General features: G+C 32.5%; 1 protein-coding gene across 4 annotated transcripts in view; it reads left to right on the top strand.

Annotated features, from left to right (window-relative positions):
* Pp2A-29B (Protein phosphatase PP2A regulatory subunit A) overlaps window positions 1–20,616 on the top strand; it is a 149,305-nt gene that overhangs the window by 101,672 nt on the left and 27,017 nt on the right. For 2 of the 4 annotated variants that reach the window (XM_065502578.1, XM_065502581.1), the window contains exon 9: window positions 16,637–16,759. The exons of the other annotated variants lie outside the window; for them this stretch is intronic. In XM_065502578.1, coding sequence (XP_065358650.1) covers window positions 16,637–16,759 — 123 coding nt within the window. The remainder of the gene's footprint in view (window positions 1–16,636; window positions 16,760–20,616) is intronic. 4 annotated transcript variants of the gene reach the window in all.

Below are 20,616 nucleotides of genomic sequence, written 5' to 3'. Positions count from 1 at the left end.
TCATAGCATCCAATCATTGTCCGGATCGGTTTTGAAAACAACAAAAATTATACATTGGAACGATTGGAACGCTTCTGTAAGTGTCTCAACTGCTACCCAATTAGTAATCATGCTGTGGTGCTCAGCACTCACAAGTGTCAAGTAGGTAGGTTCTGAACCTCTATTTACTACTTCCAAACTACTCGGGGTTGTCATAGCATCCAATCATTGTCCGGATCGGTTTTGAAAATAACAAAAATGATACATTTGAAATCTAATGTAATTTTTTGTTTAATCGATAAAGAATTTAATTCTAGATCTAATACAAAACCGATAACTCGATTGCACGAGACCAATGTACTGTCGTTTTCAAAACCGATTCCGACAATGATTGGATTATATGACAACCCCGACTATTAAGAATGAAACTGAAAAGACTCTCACCTCTTTTATTGGTGTCTCACAGATAACCAAAGGTATCCTGGACGCATTCGCCTTATTAACCGCACTACGGACAGCATAATTTGGCGGATGCTCCCCATGATCGTGCGCCATATAGCTGGAACTCAACCATAACGAAGTGCCTTCATTGGTATCCATGAGACTGCTACTGTATCTACATTGCTATAATCAGACAGAATACAGGATTTAATTTTACCTGCGCCTTTAGCGTACTTGAGTTTATAGCCCTTCAAGCATAGTCCACAGATACGATCCTGATGGATCCAAGGTTCCTGGACCATGACTAGCTCCTACGGACAGCATCATTTGGCGGATGCTCCCCATGATCGTGCGCCATATATCTGGAACTCAACCATAACGAAGTGCCTTCATTGGTTTCCCATGAGACTGCTACTGTATCTTCATTGCTATAATCAGACAGAAGAGCCTTTAGCCAGAATACAGGATTTAATTTTACCTGCGCTCTTAGCGTAGTAGAGTTTATAGCCTTCATGCATAGTCCACAGATACTATCCTGATGGATCCAAGGTTCCTGGACCATGACTAGCTCCTCCCCGTTCTTTGCAATTCGGAGGAGCAGTGCAGCAGATGCTGCCTTAGAGTGGTGAAGATTTATTTGCGTCACCTTCACCATGCTCAATTTGTACAACGGTGACGTCGGCGTCCTCCTGATCAGAATTCAGGAGGGCGTCTTCGTCCACCGCCTCGTCCATCCGTTCAAAGAAGGTACCAACCAGTTCGGATACAGAGTTGGTATCTTCAGTGTCGATTGGACCCTCTTCAGAGAGCATGGGTTTTACATCCTCTGAGGAGGTATCGTCCTTGCTGTTGCTATGGTAAACATGCAGGATGATCGTACCAAATCCATAGTACACCTTCCCTTGTGTCTTCCTTAGCGGCCCCAAGGAGTCCTTATTCAGGACGACGATCGCCTTTCTGGAAGATCCCTCAGCGTCAGTAACCTTGACAACTTTCCAATCGTTAGTTGGAAGCCGTGGGTTACAGCACTGGAGGATCTCCAAGATCTCCTCCGGGCTAGATGGCTCAAAAAAATAGCGAAAAATATATATCTGTTGTTAATCCTATAAAAGAAAAATGGAGAAAATTGCGATATATTTGGAACCGCGGTCATCAAAAAACTGGAGAAGGGTCGGTAAAAATGTTGAAAATTTAATTTTCAAATGTGAATATCTCCTAAGCTATAAGTTATTATTAATAGCTACGAGTATGTAGTACTCGATGAGAAGATTCTATATATCTAATTTTTTTGAAATCCGAAGACAAACGAAAAAATAGGATTTTTTTTAAAATTGAAAATACCAGATGTGTCCTACTTTAGGTACCCCTGTCCCAGCTCCTGGTGGGCTCATGAGGTCCAGGTTCAAGACTTAAACTCGACAACACTTCCCCTTTGCGCATGTGAAATTTCATTCAAATCGGACTAAGGGTTTAGAAGTTACAGATTTATTTCCCTTTTTTTTTCTCTCACTCACCGTTACCACCTCAAGCCTAGATCCCGGCCATACTTCACCCAACGATGCGACGGCAGACTTGAGTATCAACGCTGAGCGTTCATCCACACATTGAGGAGGAGTGCCTGGGTTCTCTTTGAGAACTTTCCAGAACACCCCTACCAGTTTTTGCTTCACCATATCCCAATTTGATTGATATATGGATCCGTCATTGGCACTTCCATCTATAACCGCCCTGACGATGTTGTCTTTGACAAGGACTTACGTAGAGATCGTTGTGCCGCTTTAGGCCTTTTCGGACTCGGTTGCTGGCTCTTAGTTGTCGCATCCTCCTCTGAACGTTGCCGTTTATGCTCTGCTGATGATTCAGCAGAAGGAGGCGGTCTTGAGAAAGCAATGTGAGCTTTCGCCCATGAGAGGGAAGCCTGTTGCTCCTTTGTAAAGGCCTCGGCTTTTTTAGAGCCGAGAGCCTCAATGAAGTGAATGGCGGAACGCCTGGTGGTAGCAGCCCTTCTGGTAGGATTTTTATGCCTGAGACTACTATCAGAGCCGGAGTTGGCAGGGGGTGGGGCGGCTTCAGGCAGGAGGATTCCATCTCAGACCCTGATCGCACAGTTGGCATATGGGAGGCGACTGAGAGGAGCGACTTAGTCGCTTCCCCCCAGAGTAACCCGAGACATGGGTTTTAACCGTAGTCAAGGCGGTTAGGGCTTTAGCAGCTTTGGAGGTACTTGGAGAGAAATCCAGGGATACCCCACCGCTAATGTCACTACCACCAATTGCTTTGTATTTTTTACATTGAGCCATCCTGGGTGTACTAGAAGATTGACCTCCTGCGACTCCAGTAGCATACAGACAGACTAGTCTGACTAGACTGGGTCACAGTAACAGTCGACTCTCCACAGCCCGTTACCATCGCTGTGGGAGTAGGGTCCCCGGAGATTATGAAGCCCCCGACCGGGTACAAGGTGCAAAAAAGAGCCCTTTCGGACCAACCGGACCAAGTCCATCAAAGCCACCACTCTCAGTGAGGGGAACATGACTAGATGGAACATCTGATAGCCGCCCAAAGGAGAACAGACACGCTATCAGACAGAGGGGGAGGGTAGTTCTTAGTGTCATGCTCACCGTGTGCACTTCTGGAATGGGAAACCCTACCGGAGACAACCAACTCAAGTTAAACTGTCCCCTCCAGCATGACCAACACAGATCATCGCATTTAAGCCTCTATATCGCGACAATATGTCTACTAGAGTGCTCCAAGATTGTATGGACGAAAAAAAATTTCTAGGTACAGGCCGTCCCCCCCTCTAGAATGGTTCTATGTATTGTAGAAACTCGTTGTGTAAAATATTAGGATGATAGGATAACGCTAACTGGTGGCACAACGACGCTGAAGTTTTGAGGTGCATTTACAAGGGGAAAAAATGCAATTTTTTCAGTTTTTGTAAAAATTTTGGCATTAATAATTACTTTTGCAATTTAATTTAAAATAATCGAAATCTACACGTAATTGTCGTTCTAATAAGATATAAAAGACAAAAATTGGTTGAAAAATTTTAAAGTTATTAAAAAATTGCCAGGCCATTAACGTGTCTCAGGCCACTAGAACAAGAAATGTAGCAACAAAATTAACATATTTTGATAAATATTATAATAAAGGTACATTTTTACTTAAAATATATCCATATTTACTTGTATATGAGTTTTTGTCTTCGTAGGATACCGGTAACCTATTCGCAGGTATGACCAAAGAAATAAATTTTTTTAACGGCAGTTTCAAAACCCCATTTTCAAATTATTAAAAATTTTGTTAAACAAATTTCAAAATGTTTTGATCATCACATTGGGATTTATTGAGAACATAATAGGCAACAAAAATATGAAAAAAGTATGAAAATACCTCCTATAGTTTTTCCGTACCTGCGATTTAAAAATTGAGATTTTCGAGAAAAACTATTTTTTTGGCCATATTTGGATTAATGAGCCAAATTTCTTTACTGTTATGATTTTTAAGCAAAAGATATTCAGAATAGTATATTCCAGGTAATTTTAAATATAGTCTGAAAGTTTTACTAAAATCGGAAAACGTTAACCCTTAAATCGTGAAGGTCAAAGGTCAAATTTTTCAATATTTGGAATTTCTCATGGAAAGATAGCAAAATGTTATATATTTTTGGGCCGATTTTGATGAAACTTAAGAAAAATATAACACATAGTCTAGTATTTACAAAAACTGCAGACAAATTAAAATTAACCTTTAATAGCACTTGGGGTTAAAATTAACCTCAACTTTTAAAATCACGAAAAACACAGTCAATATGAATGGTGCTAACTTTAATGTTTTTCAGACTTAAATAAACTGAATCATTCGAGATATTTTTTAAATCTAATAAATCGAAAGTGCACTAAAGGGTTATAATCAATTTTATTATTCAAAAATCCTCAATAAAATATTAAATACGTTATTAAAGCAAAAATCAGGTATAAATAAAATATTTTGTCCTTTGAAAAATGTGTGGTCAAAATTAAACATTTTTCAAAGTGGCTTAGTAGTACTATTTTCTAATACACAATACAATATTTTAAAGTTTGTTTCCTATAAAAAAACAATTTTTGATCAGCACTATTGAAATTGACAAATTTGTTTATGGTTTTAGAAGCTTGGAGTCATTTTAACCCGAAGTGTTATTAAGGGTTAATTTTAATTTTTCTGCTATTTTTGTAAAAACTAGACTTTGTGTTATATATTTCTTAAGTTTCATCAAAATCGTCCGAAAAATAAATAACATTTCGCTAAGTTTCCATGAGAAATTCCAAATATTGAAAAAAATGACCTTTGACCTTCACGATTTAAGGGTTAACGTTTTCCGATTTTAGTAAAACTTTCAGACTATATTTAAAATTACCTGGAATATACTATTCTGAATATCTTTTGCTTAAAAATCATAACAGTAAAGAAATTTGGCTCATTAATCCAAATATGGCCAAAAAATAGTTTTTCTCGAAAATCTCAATTTTTAAATCGCAGGTACGGAAAAACTATAGGAGGTATTTTCATACTTTTTTCATATTTTTATTCCCTATTATGTTCACAATAAATCCCAATGTGATGATCAACAAATTTTTAAATTTGTTTAACAAAATTTTTAATAATTTGAAAATGGAGTTTTGAAACTGCCGTTAAAAAAAATGTATTTCTTTGGTCATACCTGCGAATATGTTACCGGTATCCTACGAAGACAAAAACTCATATACAAGTAAATATGGATATATTTTAAGTAAAAATGTACCTTTATTATAATATTTATCAAAATATGTTAATTTTGTTGCTACATTTCTTGTTCTAGTGGCCTGAGACACGTTAATGGCCTGGCGATTTTTTAATAACTTTAAAATTGTTCAACCAATTTTTGTCTTTTATATCTTATTAGAACGACAATTACGTGTACATTTCGATTCTTTTAAATTAAATTGCAAAAGTAATTATTTAATGCCAAAATTTTTACAAAAACTGAAAAAATTGCATTTTTTCCCCTTGTAAATGCACCTCAAAAATTCAGCGTCGTTGCGCCACCAGTTAGCGTTATCCTATCATCCTAATATTTTACACAACGAGTTTCTACAATACATAGAACCATTCTAGAGGGGGGACGGGCAAAATTCGAAATTTTATTTTTTTTGGAGCACTCTAATGTCTACCCATCGTAGTTGGTACGAGCAGAACAAATGGTTGGATCATTTGAAGAACTCCAACTTAAGTTCTGGAGTTGGAATGTTTTGGTCCACAGTTCGGTCTCTCTCCAACCCGACAAAGAAGGATGATAGGATCGCGATTAAATTGGGTGGGATATACCCTAAAGGCTGCGCGCTTGCTTTTTGTTGACTTTTTATTGAGCAACCCGAGAGAGACAAGGCGAAAAGAAGTATTGCTAGCAAACTACATGATCTTCCAGCCTCGGACACACCACAACTTTACACGCCAACTGAAGTTGCACAAGACATCAACACGAGGTAAAACTTAACTTACGCATCATGGTCGACGGAATACAAATTCCGACAGTGAACCACCCTAAAATCTTTGGTGTCACTTTTTACCTCCTTAGTAGCAGTGTCGTCTACCTCCTTAGTAGCAGTGTCGTCAGGCATAAACTGCTAAATTGGAACAAGGTCCTCAAGGCAATAGCTTGCAGCTATTCTACTATTCGGTCAGTGGTCAATTATGCTTCTCCAGTGGAGAAATATTCAAAGCAGTCAGAATGCAGACTTAAGGACCCTGGCTTCAAATTACCTCCGAACATCACCTTCACGAGGAAACTTAGGTTCTACCGGTCAAGGAACACAGAGTCATGTTGACGCAACAGTTCCTTCTTCACGTCTCCCTCTAGAAATGTAAGACAGGACCTACGTATAGGAGGAAAGCATACAGAGCTATGTGAGGGATCTATTTAATCGCACCTAGTATATGACAGCATTGAACGACATTCATAGAGACGCCATCAATTCCGCGGAGGCAGGAAACAGTATGAATGTCGTACTTTTAGGTCTTCTGACTTGCCACTAAACGCAGCAATTTCATGTAGGATCCTGACTTCAACCAGCTGCCACAGATCCGTACTGATCTTCCCATCCGAATCGTTCCGAACAGCTTATGCATATCTTCAAACGGGTGTCAGCTTCGTTGAACAGCAGGGCCATATTCTCCAATCCCTGAGTAGCATTGGTTATTTCAAATGAGATTTCTAGAATATTTAAACATAGAATAATGCGCGTTAAGAAATTAAAAAAGAAATCACTTTTAGTTTCCTAAATAGAATTAATACTTGTTTGTTCTTTTGTGGTATTTCTCAATTTTTTTATCAAGTTATTTATTTTGTCTTAAATTTTGCAAACCAACTTTTAAAATCGATGTCTTCCGATCGGAATAAACTTGCATTCCACTAAGCGACCGAATAGATCTTCAAGGAAAATATCTAAACTTTTAACCTTCGCTTTTCCAATACTCACCCGGGTGACCACTTGGTTTTTATTGGTTTAATATTTGTTTTAATTTTGTTAGTTCTGAACAAATTTTAGAGTTCTATAGAATTTAATAGAAACATTTTAAACTTTTTATAAGGTTTTATCGATTTTTTAAAATTTTTTTCGTCGCATATATGTATAGAAGTACAGTATCACCCGGTTGGGTATTGGTAAACCTTTGGTAAAGCGAAGGTTAAGAAAAAAATGGGACCCATTTTGAAAAAAAATGCAAAAAAGTTTTTGATTTCGGAAAAAAAATATTAAAAAATTTAATTTATTTTTTAAATATTTTTTTTCGAAAAATTAAAGGAATAGCTATCTAAACTATTTGGGACATATTTTGCTAAGAACGATATGTAATAAGTTACATGGATGAGAAAAAACACATGTTTGGCCAAAATGTCAAATTTTAACCCCTGTAACACAGAGAGTTCTTGACCGATCTTGTTGAAAATTGTGTCTGAATTACTTTCCAATAGGTCTAACTTCATTCCGATCGGAAGACATCGATTTTAAAAGTTGGTTCACTTGACATGAAATCTCCCATATACATTAGAGTGTCCCTTAGAATTAAATTTTTTGAAATGTTAAAACTGTACCCGCTGAAAACTTTCGTAATGACCTAAAATACCAACAAAAAATTTTAGCTTGTTCTAAGAAGGACAACCCGTGCCGACTTTCAATTTAGTTTTTTTTCAGTTATTTTAAAAATTTAGCTATTAAGTAATTACTTTTGCAATTTAATTTAAAAGAATCGAAATGTGTACGTAATTGTCGTTCTAATCTATATATATGTATATAAAAATTAATTTGGTCCATGTATGTAATGGCATCACGTGAGAACGGCTGGAGCGATTTGGCTGATTTTTTTTTTTATTCGATTCGAAATTTTGTAAAAAAAAATTCAAAAATTCCGGGTAAAACTCGGAAATTTTTTTTTTGAGTCCAGTCAAGTGTAATAAAAATGCTCCCTAAAGTATGCAGTATAAATTTAGATATTTTATTTGGAAATAAATAAGAACAAAAATTGGTTAAAAAATGTTAAAGTTATTAAAAAATCGCCAGGCCATTAACGTGTCTCAGGTAGGGATGCCAGATTCAGATTCGCAAAAAGCTGGACATTGGACTTTAAAAAGCTGGACAAATAAAAAAAAACTGAACATTAAAAAATTACTGAGAAAATGTTAATTTTGGTTTTTTTTAAATATATTTTTATGCATTGTAATCAACAGTGAAAATAACTTGGAAAACGACCTAGCGTGGGTCTTGTTGAGAACATACAAATTGTGTGAAAAAAATTCAGAAACACCCTCAAATTTAGAAGTTATTCCAAAAAACAGTTTTCAGTGATATTCATCAACATAACGACCAGTATAATTTTTAATGGGTTTAGAAAAAAACTGATTACGCTTTAAAATGAATTTTATGCATACATTTTATGAAAGGTTAATTCTTTGCCTTCCCGTAAATGTTTAAAATTTAAATCGGTCTAAAAATGTGTGAAATGAGGTACTAAAGTACTACGACCTACCGTAAAACATTTGTTTCAAAATAACTCAAATTTTTTTAAAAAAAAACCTTTAAAAATAAAAGATGAAAATTGGACGTCTCAAAAATTATTTTTTTGATATGTCGTGTGGAATTTTTTTCCACATGCCAAAACCCCCATTTGTTCGCTTTTCATTTTTTAAGGGTTAAACATAAAAGTTGAGAAAAAGTAAATTTTTTACATTTTCTGAAATTTGGGCTCCTCGAAAATTATTTTTATACCCTTCACCATGAGTGGCAAGGGTATATAAAAAACTAGGACAACCTCGATTTTTGACCTATATCTGGATTACTAAGTCATTAATATAGACAATATGTATATCTAATGATAGATATTTCAAAGACCTTTGCAACGACGTATATAAGACCATAGTAAGTTGAACATAAAATGGGTCAAAATCGGAAAAAATATTTTTTAACCCGAATTTTTTTTGTCATAAATTCTTTTTCCAAAAAAATTATTAAAGAAATTTAAAAAAAAAATTTTGAAAAAAATTTTTTTTAAAAAAAATTAAGAAACAATTTGGAAAAAAAATTTTTTTTAAAACATTAAAAAAAAATTTTGATTAAGTATAATTTGGTGAAGGGTATATAAGATTCGGCACAGCCGAATGTAGCTCTCTTACTTGTTTTATATGTCGTAGTGGAATTTTTTTTCCTAATGCCAAAAACTATCGAAAAATCGATTGCTAAATCGACCCACCCTAATATACATACAGTCAGCGTATAAAGAAAGTGTACAACTTGTTTTTACATTTAAAACATTTTATTTACATATTAAAAAACTATTTGTTCTCCAGTTCTAGTATATTTAACAAAACATTTAATTGTTCTCTTGCAATATATAAACAAAAAACTAAACTAGTTCAACTGCAACAAAAACAGTAACAACAAAACCAAAAATACTCCATTTAACGCGTCAAAAGAAAGTGTACAGTTTAGGGAAATTAGAAGAAAAAACGTTTTATTTGACATCTTTTGGGTTTTAAAACAGTTTCAAGCCTCCTTGGCATTGTTTCTACCAATTTTGATGTCACCGATGTTGGGATGTTGAACCACTCTTCCTGCAGGATTTCGTATAGAGAGTCATTGCTTGTAATATTTCATTTTCTGATCTGTCTGTCCAAATGCTACCACAGATGTTCAATGGGATTAATGTTCGGTGACTGTGGGGGTGTTCCAGTTGTTTCGGTGTATGATACAACAACCATTCTTTAACAAGTTAAGAAGTATGCTTCGGATAGTTGTCCTGTTGGAAGATCCAGGTTCGGTCTAGATTTAATTTTCTAATGATGGGTTCCATATTTTCTATAAGAATGTTTAGGTAATCGGTTTTGCTCATCAAACTATCAATAAATATGAGTTTTCCCATGCCACTTGCCGCCATACACCCCCACACCATCACCTAACCACCACCATGCTTTACGGTGGATAGTACATTTTTTGGTCGAACTCTTGATTTTTGCTTCTCCAAATTTTACTCCTTTTTTTACTTCCGAAAATCTCAAACTTGCTTTCGTCCGTAAACAGCACATTATTCCAAAACAATTTTCTTGGTTTTTATACCTGTTTGCGAATTTTCGAAGTCGCTCTTTATTTCGTTTGGAAATGTGGGGTTATTCTCTCGGAACTCCACCATATAGAGCATTTGGGTGTAGCGCTCGGCGAACCGTACTGTTACTAACTCTCACTCCAGACGAATCTGTTAATTCTTCGCATAATGCACTTACTGTGAATACTTTCTTCACTGATCTCACAATCGATCGTATTTCAAGGTTGTTAAGGCGTTTTGGTGTTCCGGCACGTTGCTGATCTTCTAAAATTCTAATTTTTTTTGTTTGTCTATAATTTTTTTTACAGTATTATGGCTTCTTCGTATTATAGAGGAGATTTCACGTGACGATTTGCCTTCATTTTTAAATTTTATGACTTACTTTCTTGTTTCAATTGCAGTTTGTTTTCCCATTTTGGTTTTAAAGTTCTCGCGATCAAACAAGAAAAGCTACTATCTTAAAATCTCATGAGACTAAGAGCAAGATCCACAAAAAATATATAATATAATCTAGGCAAAAATAAAGAATAACAATATATTTTTTTATGTAGCTAGAAAAATCTTATTGCAATTCTAAATGTGTACACTTTTTTCTGACGCGTTAAAAATGGAGTATTTTTGGTTTTGTTGTTACTGTTTTTGTTGCAGTTGAAATAGTTTAGTTTTTTGTTTATATATTGCAAGAGAACAATTAAGTGTTTTGTTAAATATACTAGAACTGGAGAAAAAATTGTTTTTTAATATGTAAATAAAACGTTTTAAATGTAAAAACAAGTTGTACACTTTCTTTTGACGCTGACTGTATGTATGTAAATAAAGAAATAATTAAAAGTAATAAATTAAATACTAAAAACACTGCGTTTTTGAGCTTACGGATTTGGACAATACCAAACCTTTAGAGATCTGTAAAAAATTTTGAAAATCTGTACAAGATTCCTCTAAATTTGTCCAATGGTCCAATGACATTCGGTTTCTTTTTTTAGTATAGAGTTTGTTTAAAATAGGAAAAACTCTTACACAAAAAGCGTTGCTTCTGGTATTGAAAATACAACTTTTCTAAAATTCTCGAATTTATTCCTTTCACCTTTGATAAACAAAATAGATCCATATCATTTGACAAATCTCTTGATATTTGTTTATAAGATTCACGAAGGAGTAGTAATAGATACATGGTCTACCGTTATCTATTTCTTTAGATCAGGGAAAGGCAACCTATACTATTGCATTTTACGATTGTATTAGTTATACACTCTCTCCGCTCTCACCACGAATCGGTGTTGCCAGTAAACTTTCGTCGCTTTTCCCCAATTAAAAATGTAAAATCTCATATTGTTCATCATACATCTTTAAATGTTGGGACATTTTTTTTGATAAAAACTATACACAAACTGCTTGTTTGAGTTCTCAAGCTAGACTGATTAAAAGTTCTTTATTTCTCTACAATGCGTGTGCACACGTAAGTAAGAGAAGAGAAAATGAAAAGCGCGGCGCCCATGTTTTGCCTTTCCCTGCTTTAGATATTTCAAGAATTTTGTAAATCTTCCCAAGAAAATAGGACATTTTATAAATTTAAAAATGCAATTTTTTTTAAAAAAAGGAGTCATCACCAAAGTTGTAACGATTTTCTAAATATTTTTTAAAAGTCTTATAATTCCGTCTTAAAAGTTTTATGTTCATTAAGCGAAATTTTTTTTTCAAAATGCTGTTAACTTTGGTGCCAAACAATTTGTTATGTATTAAAATTTGAGGCTATTCATAAGTACGGTGGTCATTATATCGTGCAACTCTAAACATGTACAAGGGTCATTATCAAGAGTTGTAAATTCCTGCATTATGTTTTGCATAAAATATAAAAATGCTTCTAATAATTCTTCACGTTTACATTCTTCTTCATTGGCATCATTATCAGAAATTCCATATGACACGTATTCCCAGAAAACTTGTTGGTATTTATTTTGTTCCTTTCTTCAAAAAATACATACACGTTTTTGCATAAGTTATTACAGTGTACTATATAGTAGTAGTAAGTAAATATTCATTGATGGATATTATTGTCGAAAGATTCTATTTAGCTGGACAAATTAAATTTTAGCTTGAAACTGGACATGCACCAAAAAAGCTGGACAATCCAGCCAAGTCCAGCTCGGCTGGCAACCCTTGTCTCAGGCCACTAGAACAAGAAATGTGGGAACAAAATTAACATATTTTGAGAAAATCGAAAAATTTATATTGCAGGTACGGAAAAACTAAAAACTAATAAGAGGTATTGACATACATTTCTCACATTTTTATTCCCTATTATGTTGTTAATAAATCCCCATGTGATGATCAAAAAATTCTGAAATTTGTTTAACAAAATTTTTAAAAATTTGAAATTGGAGTTTTGAAACTGCCGTTAAAAAATATTTTTTTTTGGTTATACCAGCGAATAGGTTAACTGTATCCTATGAAGATAAAAACTCATATACAAGTAAATATGTATATATTTAAGTAAGAATAAACTTTTGTTTTAATATTTCTCAAAATATGTTAATTTTATTCCTACATTTCTTGTTCTAGTGGCCTGGCGATTTTTTAATAACTTTAACATTTTTTAACCAATTTTTGTGTTTTATATGATATAAAATAAGATATAAAGTATATCTTACTAGCTGACCCGACAGACGTTGTCCTGTACAAGCCACAACAGCATACATGTAAATCAATGTACATATTTTGAGTTTTTATATAAGTAATAGAATTTTGGTCTGAAACATGAGTGATCACAGATCTAGCCCTTTTTTCTTGATTAAACTCTCATTGGCCAAGTTATTAGCGATTTTAGATATTGTGAGTTTTTATATAAAAAATCGAGTTTTTGTCAGAAATATGAGTGATCACAGATCTCGAGCACTTTTTCTTGATTAAACGCTTAGATATTTTGAGTTATATAAAAATCGATTTTTGGCCAGAAATATGAGTGATCACAGATCGAGCTCCTTTTCTTAATTAAACGCTTATTGGCCAAGTTATTAGCGAATTTAGATATTTTGTGTTTTTATATAAGAAATGGATTTTTGGTCTGAAATATGCGTGATCGAAAATCGAGATCCTTTTCTTGATTAAACGCTTATTGGCCAAGTTATTACCGAATTTAGATATTTTCAGTTTTTACATCAAAAATCGATTTTTGTTAAGAAATATGAGTGATCACAGATCGGCCAAGTTATTAGCGTTTTTAGATATTGTGAGTTTTTATATAAAAAATCGAGTTTTTGTCAGAAATATGAGTGATCACATATCGAGCTCTTTTTCTTGATTCAACGCTTATTGGCCAAGTTATTAGCGAATTTAGATATTTTGAGTTTTTATATCAAAAATCTATTTTTGTTAAGAAATATAAGTGATCGCAGATCGAGCTCCTTTTCTTGATTGACCAAGTTATTAGCGAATTTAGATATTGTGAGTTTTATATAAAAAAATCGATTTTTGGCCAGAAATATGAGGGATCACAGATCGAGCTCCTTTTCTTGATTAAACGCTTATTGGCCAAGTTATTAGCGAATTTAGATATTTTGAGTTTTTATATAAAAAATCGACTTTTGGCCAGAAATATGAGTGATCACATATCGAGCTCTTTTTCTTGATTCAACGCTTATTGGCCAAGTTATTAGCGAATTTAGATATTTTGAGTTTTTATATCAAAAATCTATTTTTGTTAAGAAATATGAGTGATCGCAGATCGAGCTGCTTTTCTTGATTGACCAAGTTATTAGCGAATTTAGATATTTTGAGTTTCTATATAAAAAAAATCGATTTTTATTAAAAAAATATGAGTGATCACAGATCGAGCTATTTTTCTTGATTAAACGCTTATTGGCCAAGTTATTAGATCGAATTTAGATATTTTGAGTTTTTATATAAAAAATTGATTTTTGGTCAGAAATATGAGTGATCACAGATCGAGCTCCTTTTCTTGATTAAACGCATATTGGACAAGTTATTAGCGAATTTAGATATTTTGAGTTTTTATATCAAAAATCTATTTTTGTTAAGAAATATGAGTGATCGCAGATCGAGCTCCTTTTCTTGATTGACCAAGTTATTAGCGAATTTAGATATTGTGAGTTTTATATAGAAAAATCGATTTTTGGCCAGAAATATGAGGGATCACAGATCGAGCTCCTTTTCTTAATTAAACGCTTATTGGCCAAGTTATTAGCGAATTTAAATATTTTGAGTTTTTATATAAAAAATCTTTTTTTGGCCAGTATGAGGGATCACATATCGAGCTCCTTTTCTTAATTAAACGCATATTGGACAAGTTATTAGCGAATTTAGATATTTTGAGTTTTTATATCAAAAATCGATTTTTGGCCAGAAATATGAGGGATCACAGATCGAGCTAATTTTCTTGATTAAATGCTTATTGGCCAAGTTATTATCGATTTTAGATATTGTGAGTTTTATAAGAAATCGATTTTTGGGCAACGCAAATAGAAACACTCATCGTTTCTCGGATGGACCTAATGTGTCGTTTTAAAATAAATGGGGGAAACCCGGAACTGGAATGCTTTGTTTCCGCTGTTGAAATTTCTTTGACGATTGATTCCAAGTATAATATTGTTACGTTTTAACCTTTTCAAAACGCTGGTTTATTTCCTTTAAATAAACCTGATACTTTTGATTGCAAATAAAAGCCGTTTAGTAGTTTGAAAATGGTAACAACTCTTTATTTATTTAAAATGTACAACAACAGAATTAAATAGTCACTCAATGTTTTATTTTATACACCTTAATAAATTCTCAGAACTACAGACACACTTTATAATGTACACGAATTTACTTGAAAAACACAACACGCTTTAAGGCACTCAGTTGATGTTTCTTCAAATAGCGTCTCTGATAAACTGACTCATGACTTCAACCTCTGCCACTATTTATAACACTGCATTACCATCTAGAAAGCTCTATTTCTACAATGTTCTATAAATGAATATTCGAATTCGAATACAGCGTTGCCAACTTACGATCAAATCAACTAAAAGCTTTTATTTAATAATGCCCACAGATATGTTACAGTTTGCTATTACAGCACTGTTATTTGAAAGCATTGTGCTACTTTTAAATCAGCCCTTAAAATCGTTATATTTGAATTCAAGTACAATTTCGTAACAATATCTTGGCATTTCGGAGTATAGCAGCGTTCAGCCAAATTTATCATTCCGGCACATATCAAAAAATCTGTTCAATGTTTTAGATGGCGGTCGATCAACCATTTTCCAGATACCTTTGGTCACATATTTACAGCATTTGATAAGTGGGCGTATTATTGGGCGGAAAAACTTTTGTGGACTATTGGGAACATTTAAAAAAAATAGCCAAATCGGTCAGGCGTTCTGCGATTTTAGATACATCGAAAAAAAGTGGACGTGGTAAATTTTTCAAACGAATTTTACTACGAACATTTAAAAACAAATTAACCAAATAGCCATTTTCCGATTTTAGATAAATCGAAAATAGTGGGCGTAAAAGTGGGCGGGGTCAATTTTTCCTTCAGTAAAAACTTAAATTGGATAACTACGAACATTTAAACAAAAAATTAGCCAAATCGGTGTAGCCGTTTTCCAATTTTAGATAAATCGAAAAAAGTGGGCGTAAAAGTGGGCGTGGCCAATTTTTCATTCCGTAAAAACCTAAGTTTGACTATGACCAACATTTAAAAAAAAAAATTCGTACACATTTCGACTATTTAATATTAAATTGCAAAAGTAATTACTTAATAGCCCCTTTTTCCCCTTGTAAATGCACCTCAAAACTAAATCGAAATTCTTAGAACAAGCTAAACACTACGAAAGTTTTCAGCGGGTACCGTTTCAGAATTTCAAAAAATTTATTTCTAAGGGACACTCTAATATACATATACAGTGGTGGCCACCAATTTAAGACAAATACTTGAATTTTTTTCATCAACAGAGTTTTAAGTGCGATAGAGCCAAAATAAAAGGACCTCTAAGGGTATGAAATTTATTATTAATGTTTCCAGTTTCTGAAAAATGTTTTGAAAAATCGGTAAAACATATATGGACATAGATATGTGGAAATACGTTGACCCACCTCAGCGTACATCCGCTGTTAATAACGTGATATGACCGAAACTAATGGAACTAAAACTACGAAATTTGGTCCGAATATTTTATAATAATAAAATTATAATGATATAAATGTGAGAAAATATGTTTATTTAAAAAAAAAATTTGTTGATCAAGTTGTAGAAAAATGTTATGTGTTCATGGTGAATATGTATGAATTGACACAGTCGAATAAAACACACTTGTGTGTTAAAACAGTCCTCATGCATACATATTTGTGGAAATATTTGAAAAAATAATTGACAATTACATGGAATTTAGCAAACAATTTTTGTCTTAAATTCCTGGCCACCACTATATATTGAAGCGAGATTTTTCAAAGTTTTTGCATTTTACCAGAGTAAAATGAATTTTCACGCAAAAAAAATATGAACAAATGCAATATTTTTTATAGAATTAAATTTAGCAGCTGTTAATAAATTCATATTTATTATCTTAACAAATTTATTAAATTTCATATTTGTCTGTAGAAATGGATATGGATATATTTCGAACTATAGTACCTCCTGTTCTGGGTATCGTTGAAGAAGCAGCAACTGCAGCAAAGTTGGCTACAGCTCCACCTACTTTTCAAGATGAAAATAATCTAGAATGTCAGTATTTTTATGTCCGACTTTTAAATGTTGTTTTTATGTTAATCTAAAAGTAATGATACTAAACTCTACTGATTTAATTTAAATGATACGAAAAGGGAGAAAAAATAGCATGATAGCCTTTAGACTATCACTCAGCACTTTGAATTAAATCTATTTGTTTTAAAATCCTATGGCTTTGATAAAGGATAACTGTTTTAGGGCAGGATGAAATAACCCCCCAAAAATAAAATGAAATAACTCCCCAAAATTTGGGGACTTATTTCATATGCAATAAAACCCCAATTTTGAAAATGAAATAAGACCCCAACTAAATGAAATAATGCCCCAAACAGAAATAAAATAACACCCCATTATTGAGGTCTTATTTCATATGAAATAGAACCCCAATTTTTAAAATGAAATAAGTCCCAAAACACAGTGGAGGTGATCAAAAACAATTGGGCTATTCAATCATTCTGCTATTAGGTCATATTGTCATAATGTCCGCTAGTTTAAACACATTTTTGTTGCTTTTCAAACAAAAATGTTTTAAACTAATAAGACATTTAAAATAACAATTTTTTGTTTGAAGCACAAAAACAATTTGTTTAAACTACCATAATATATTAGGACATTATCACAATAAAACTTAATAGCAGACCGTTTGAATCCCCCAAATGTTTGTATTGAGTTTTGGCAAAATAAAATAAAAATTGCTGTTAATACTTGTATAGTTTCCTGAACTGTAATCTAATAACATGGACAGTAGCAAATTTGGGAAGCATTTGAAATAGCATCTGCCATTAGCTTCATATCGTATTAACTGCATATTTTGAGATGTTTGGACGGAATAAAAACAACGCTTGTAGCTTTCTCATTTTGTGTTGGAATCTCCTTTAAGACTTTTGGATGAAATAAAAACTATATTTGAATACGAAATATATTTGGGTTTAATGAGATTTGTTAAAATATTGATTTGTAAATATATTTTGAATTAGTGTAATATTTTGTAATCAAGTGCCGTAGCCGAAAAATTGTGTAAAAAATGAAAAATGTAATTAAAAAAGTTAAAGCAGACTAAATATACAAATTTCCTAAGAAAAAGTAGACTTTTTTAAAAATTAAAATCTTTTTAATTTTTATTTATTTTATTTATATGAGGAAATAAATTGAATTGCTTCCTCGGAAAGTATTTTCAAACACCATTAGAAATTTAGAGAAAAATAGAAGAATATTTTTTAACTTACTAAACATACAACTCAAATCTTATTAAGCTCAATGCAGAGGTATGGCCCTTAATATTCCTGCAAGATCTTCGCAGATTCGTCCTTAATTATATTAAGAGCCTTTAACTCCTTATACAATTCTTCTTCATTCTTGTGGTTGTGCTCATCATAATTCTTGGCAAGTAAGCAGATACCAGCTGTTAGCACACTTACTCTTGCCTTACAAGTTTTATTCCTGTACTCTTAATAACTGGTACTATTGTATACCGACTTTTTGACATTCTGAACCAAAAAAAGTCATTCTGAACCCAGTTATAATTTCAAAATTAATTTGTTTTCTTTACAACATTCTTTGCACTGCGAAATTATCACGATCTTAACTCTGCGAAATTATCACTTCAACTTTTTTTTTGTGAATGGTAAATATCGGGACATACTTTACAGATTTTAAGTTTTTATTATATATTAAAAAATTAAATTATCCCCCAAAATTTGTATTGGGGATTTATTTCATAATGATTTTTGGGTATTATTCAAAAAATTAAATAACCCCCAAAAAATTGTTGTTGCTCTCTGTACTAATTTTTAGGGGGTTATTTCATTTATTTTTGGGGGATTATTTCCTGGGGGGTTATTTCATGCAGCCCTGTTTTAGATGATTCTTACAGCCGTATTTATAACCAAATTTTAGCATGGATTTAACATACGAGTTATTCATAATGTTTTTTTTATCCACTCTCTAAACACATGTTAACGAACAATAAATAAATAAACTCTTTGCTAACTCTCTGCTAAACCTAATCTGCTAGTAGAAGAAGTAGGGTGACCGGATCTTATTTTAAAAATTTTGTTAAACTAATTTTAGAATTTTTTGATCATCACATGGGGATTTATTGACAACATAATCTATCTATATATATAAATAAAACCAAATGTCGTTCGTTGGTAATTGCATCAGTTGAGAACGGCTGACCGATTTGGACAATTTTTTTTGTAGAATTTTCGACATAGTCCACCTTAGATTTTTACGGAAAGAAAATTTACCATGCCCACTTTTACGCCCACTTTTTTCGATTTATCTAAAATCGGAAAACGGCCACGCCAACTATTTTATTTTATTCATAGTAATATTAAAAGCCATTCTTGGCCAATAAATATATATATGTATTACAAAGCAGTAATCCTAAATAAAAATATCGATGGCTTAATATAAAAAAGGCGTAACTCGATTTTTTGTTTCTTTACAGGAGAAGGAAAACACTCAATAAAATCCATAAAATTTTAGACAAAAAAAAGTTTGAATGCAATTTTTAATAAGAAGAGATATCACATTTTATTTCTCATTTACAATTTATATTTTTTTATTTTAATGAAGTTATTTAATATAACCCTTTTTTCATTGATATTTTTTTAAAAAAAATAAGTTACGTCTTTTTTATATTAAGCCATCGATATATAAATAAGTAAAAAAAATTAACATATTGAGTATTTATTAATACAATTTAAATGAGCTTCATTGAGTTATTGGTTCCCAATCCAAAAGGTAATAAAACGAAATAAAGAAAGAAACTGATCCCAGCAGTGATTATGTATGAATAAAACATGAGTGTAGTTCAACTTTAAACACACAATTTAACAAGATGATTATTAGTAATTGTAAATAAAAGATTTAAATATAGTAATTGTATGTTTTTTTATTTTTAATATGAATTAAATATAAAAAAAAGAATATAAAAGCAAATAAGTTAATAAATAAAGAAAATTTTTTGGCGTGGACAAAAAAGGTTTATTAGTTAGAAAAATAATCCCATCAATTTGAGCCGAAAAGCATTATTAGAATGGGAGAAGATCCTAAGCTCTAAAGGCAAATAATTCAAATACCTAGCAATCCTAACTAAAAATGATTGTTCAAATATTACCAAATGAATGGTATCCAAATCTGTTGGTTCCTAATAGAATGAATAAAAGAGAATTTAGAACAAAGTAATGCAGCTAACGAATCAAATTTAGAAAATAGCAACCAAGAAAATGTTTGACGTAATCAGAAATATGTTCCCGCCTCCGAAGATTAAATAAATATCTAACAATCATATTTACAATCCTATTTAATCTTGTTACTATATAATAAAAAGTTGCCGACACAATCTCAAGACCATACAATATAATTGACATTAAAAGAGAATGTGCCAAACGCCATCTAATTTGAAAAGGTAAATCTGAATCAATACAGATTGGTAAATTATTTATATATAAGATAAAAAGAAGTGGAACCAATACTGAGCCCTGGGGAACACCAGAACTAAGGGGAAGTAAATACGAAGAGTGGCCATCAACTTCAACAAACTGATATCTACCACCTGTAAGGTACGAAAAAATTAGGTTACAGGCAGTAGTGGAAACCCTTAATATATCTCTCAATTTACTTATCATGTTAGAATAATTAATAGAGTTAAAAGCCTTAGTCCCGGTCCACACTGTGAAACATTAGCTGCAGAACATTTTAAATTCTCTTTTGAAACTGCATTCGTGTTCACACAGTGAAGTTTTTGCTTTCAGTTTTTGACATTTCTGTACAGTACGAATACGAACGAATAAATGTGGATGACATACTCAACAAAAACTTCATGTACATGAAACAAAGTTCCCTAT

The sequence above is a fragment of the Calliphora vicina genome, chromosome 2 (genome assembly GCF_958450345.1).
Source record: "Calliphora vicina chromosome 2, idCalVici1.1, whole genome shotgun sequence".
NCBI classification, from domain to species: domain Eukaryota; kingdom Metazoa; phylum Arthropoda; class Insecta; order Diptera; family Calliphoridae; genus Calliphora; species Calliphora vicina.
Note: the sequence above shows the minus strand (reverse complement) of the source record. Positions and strands in the feature narration are given on the sequence as shown.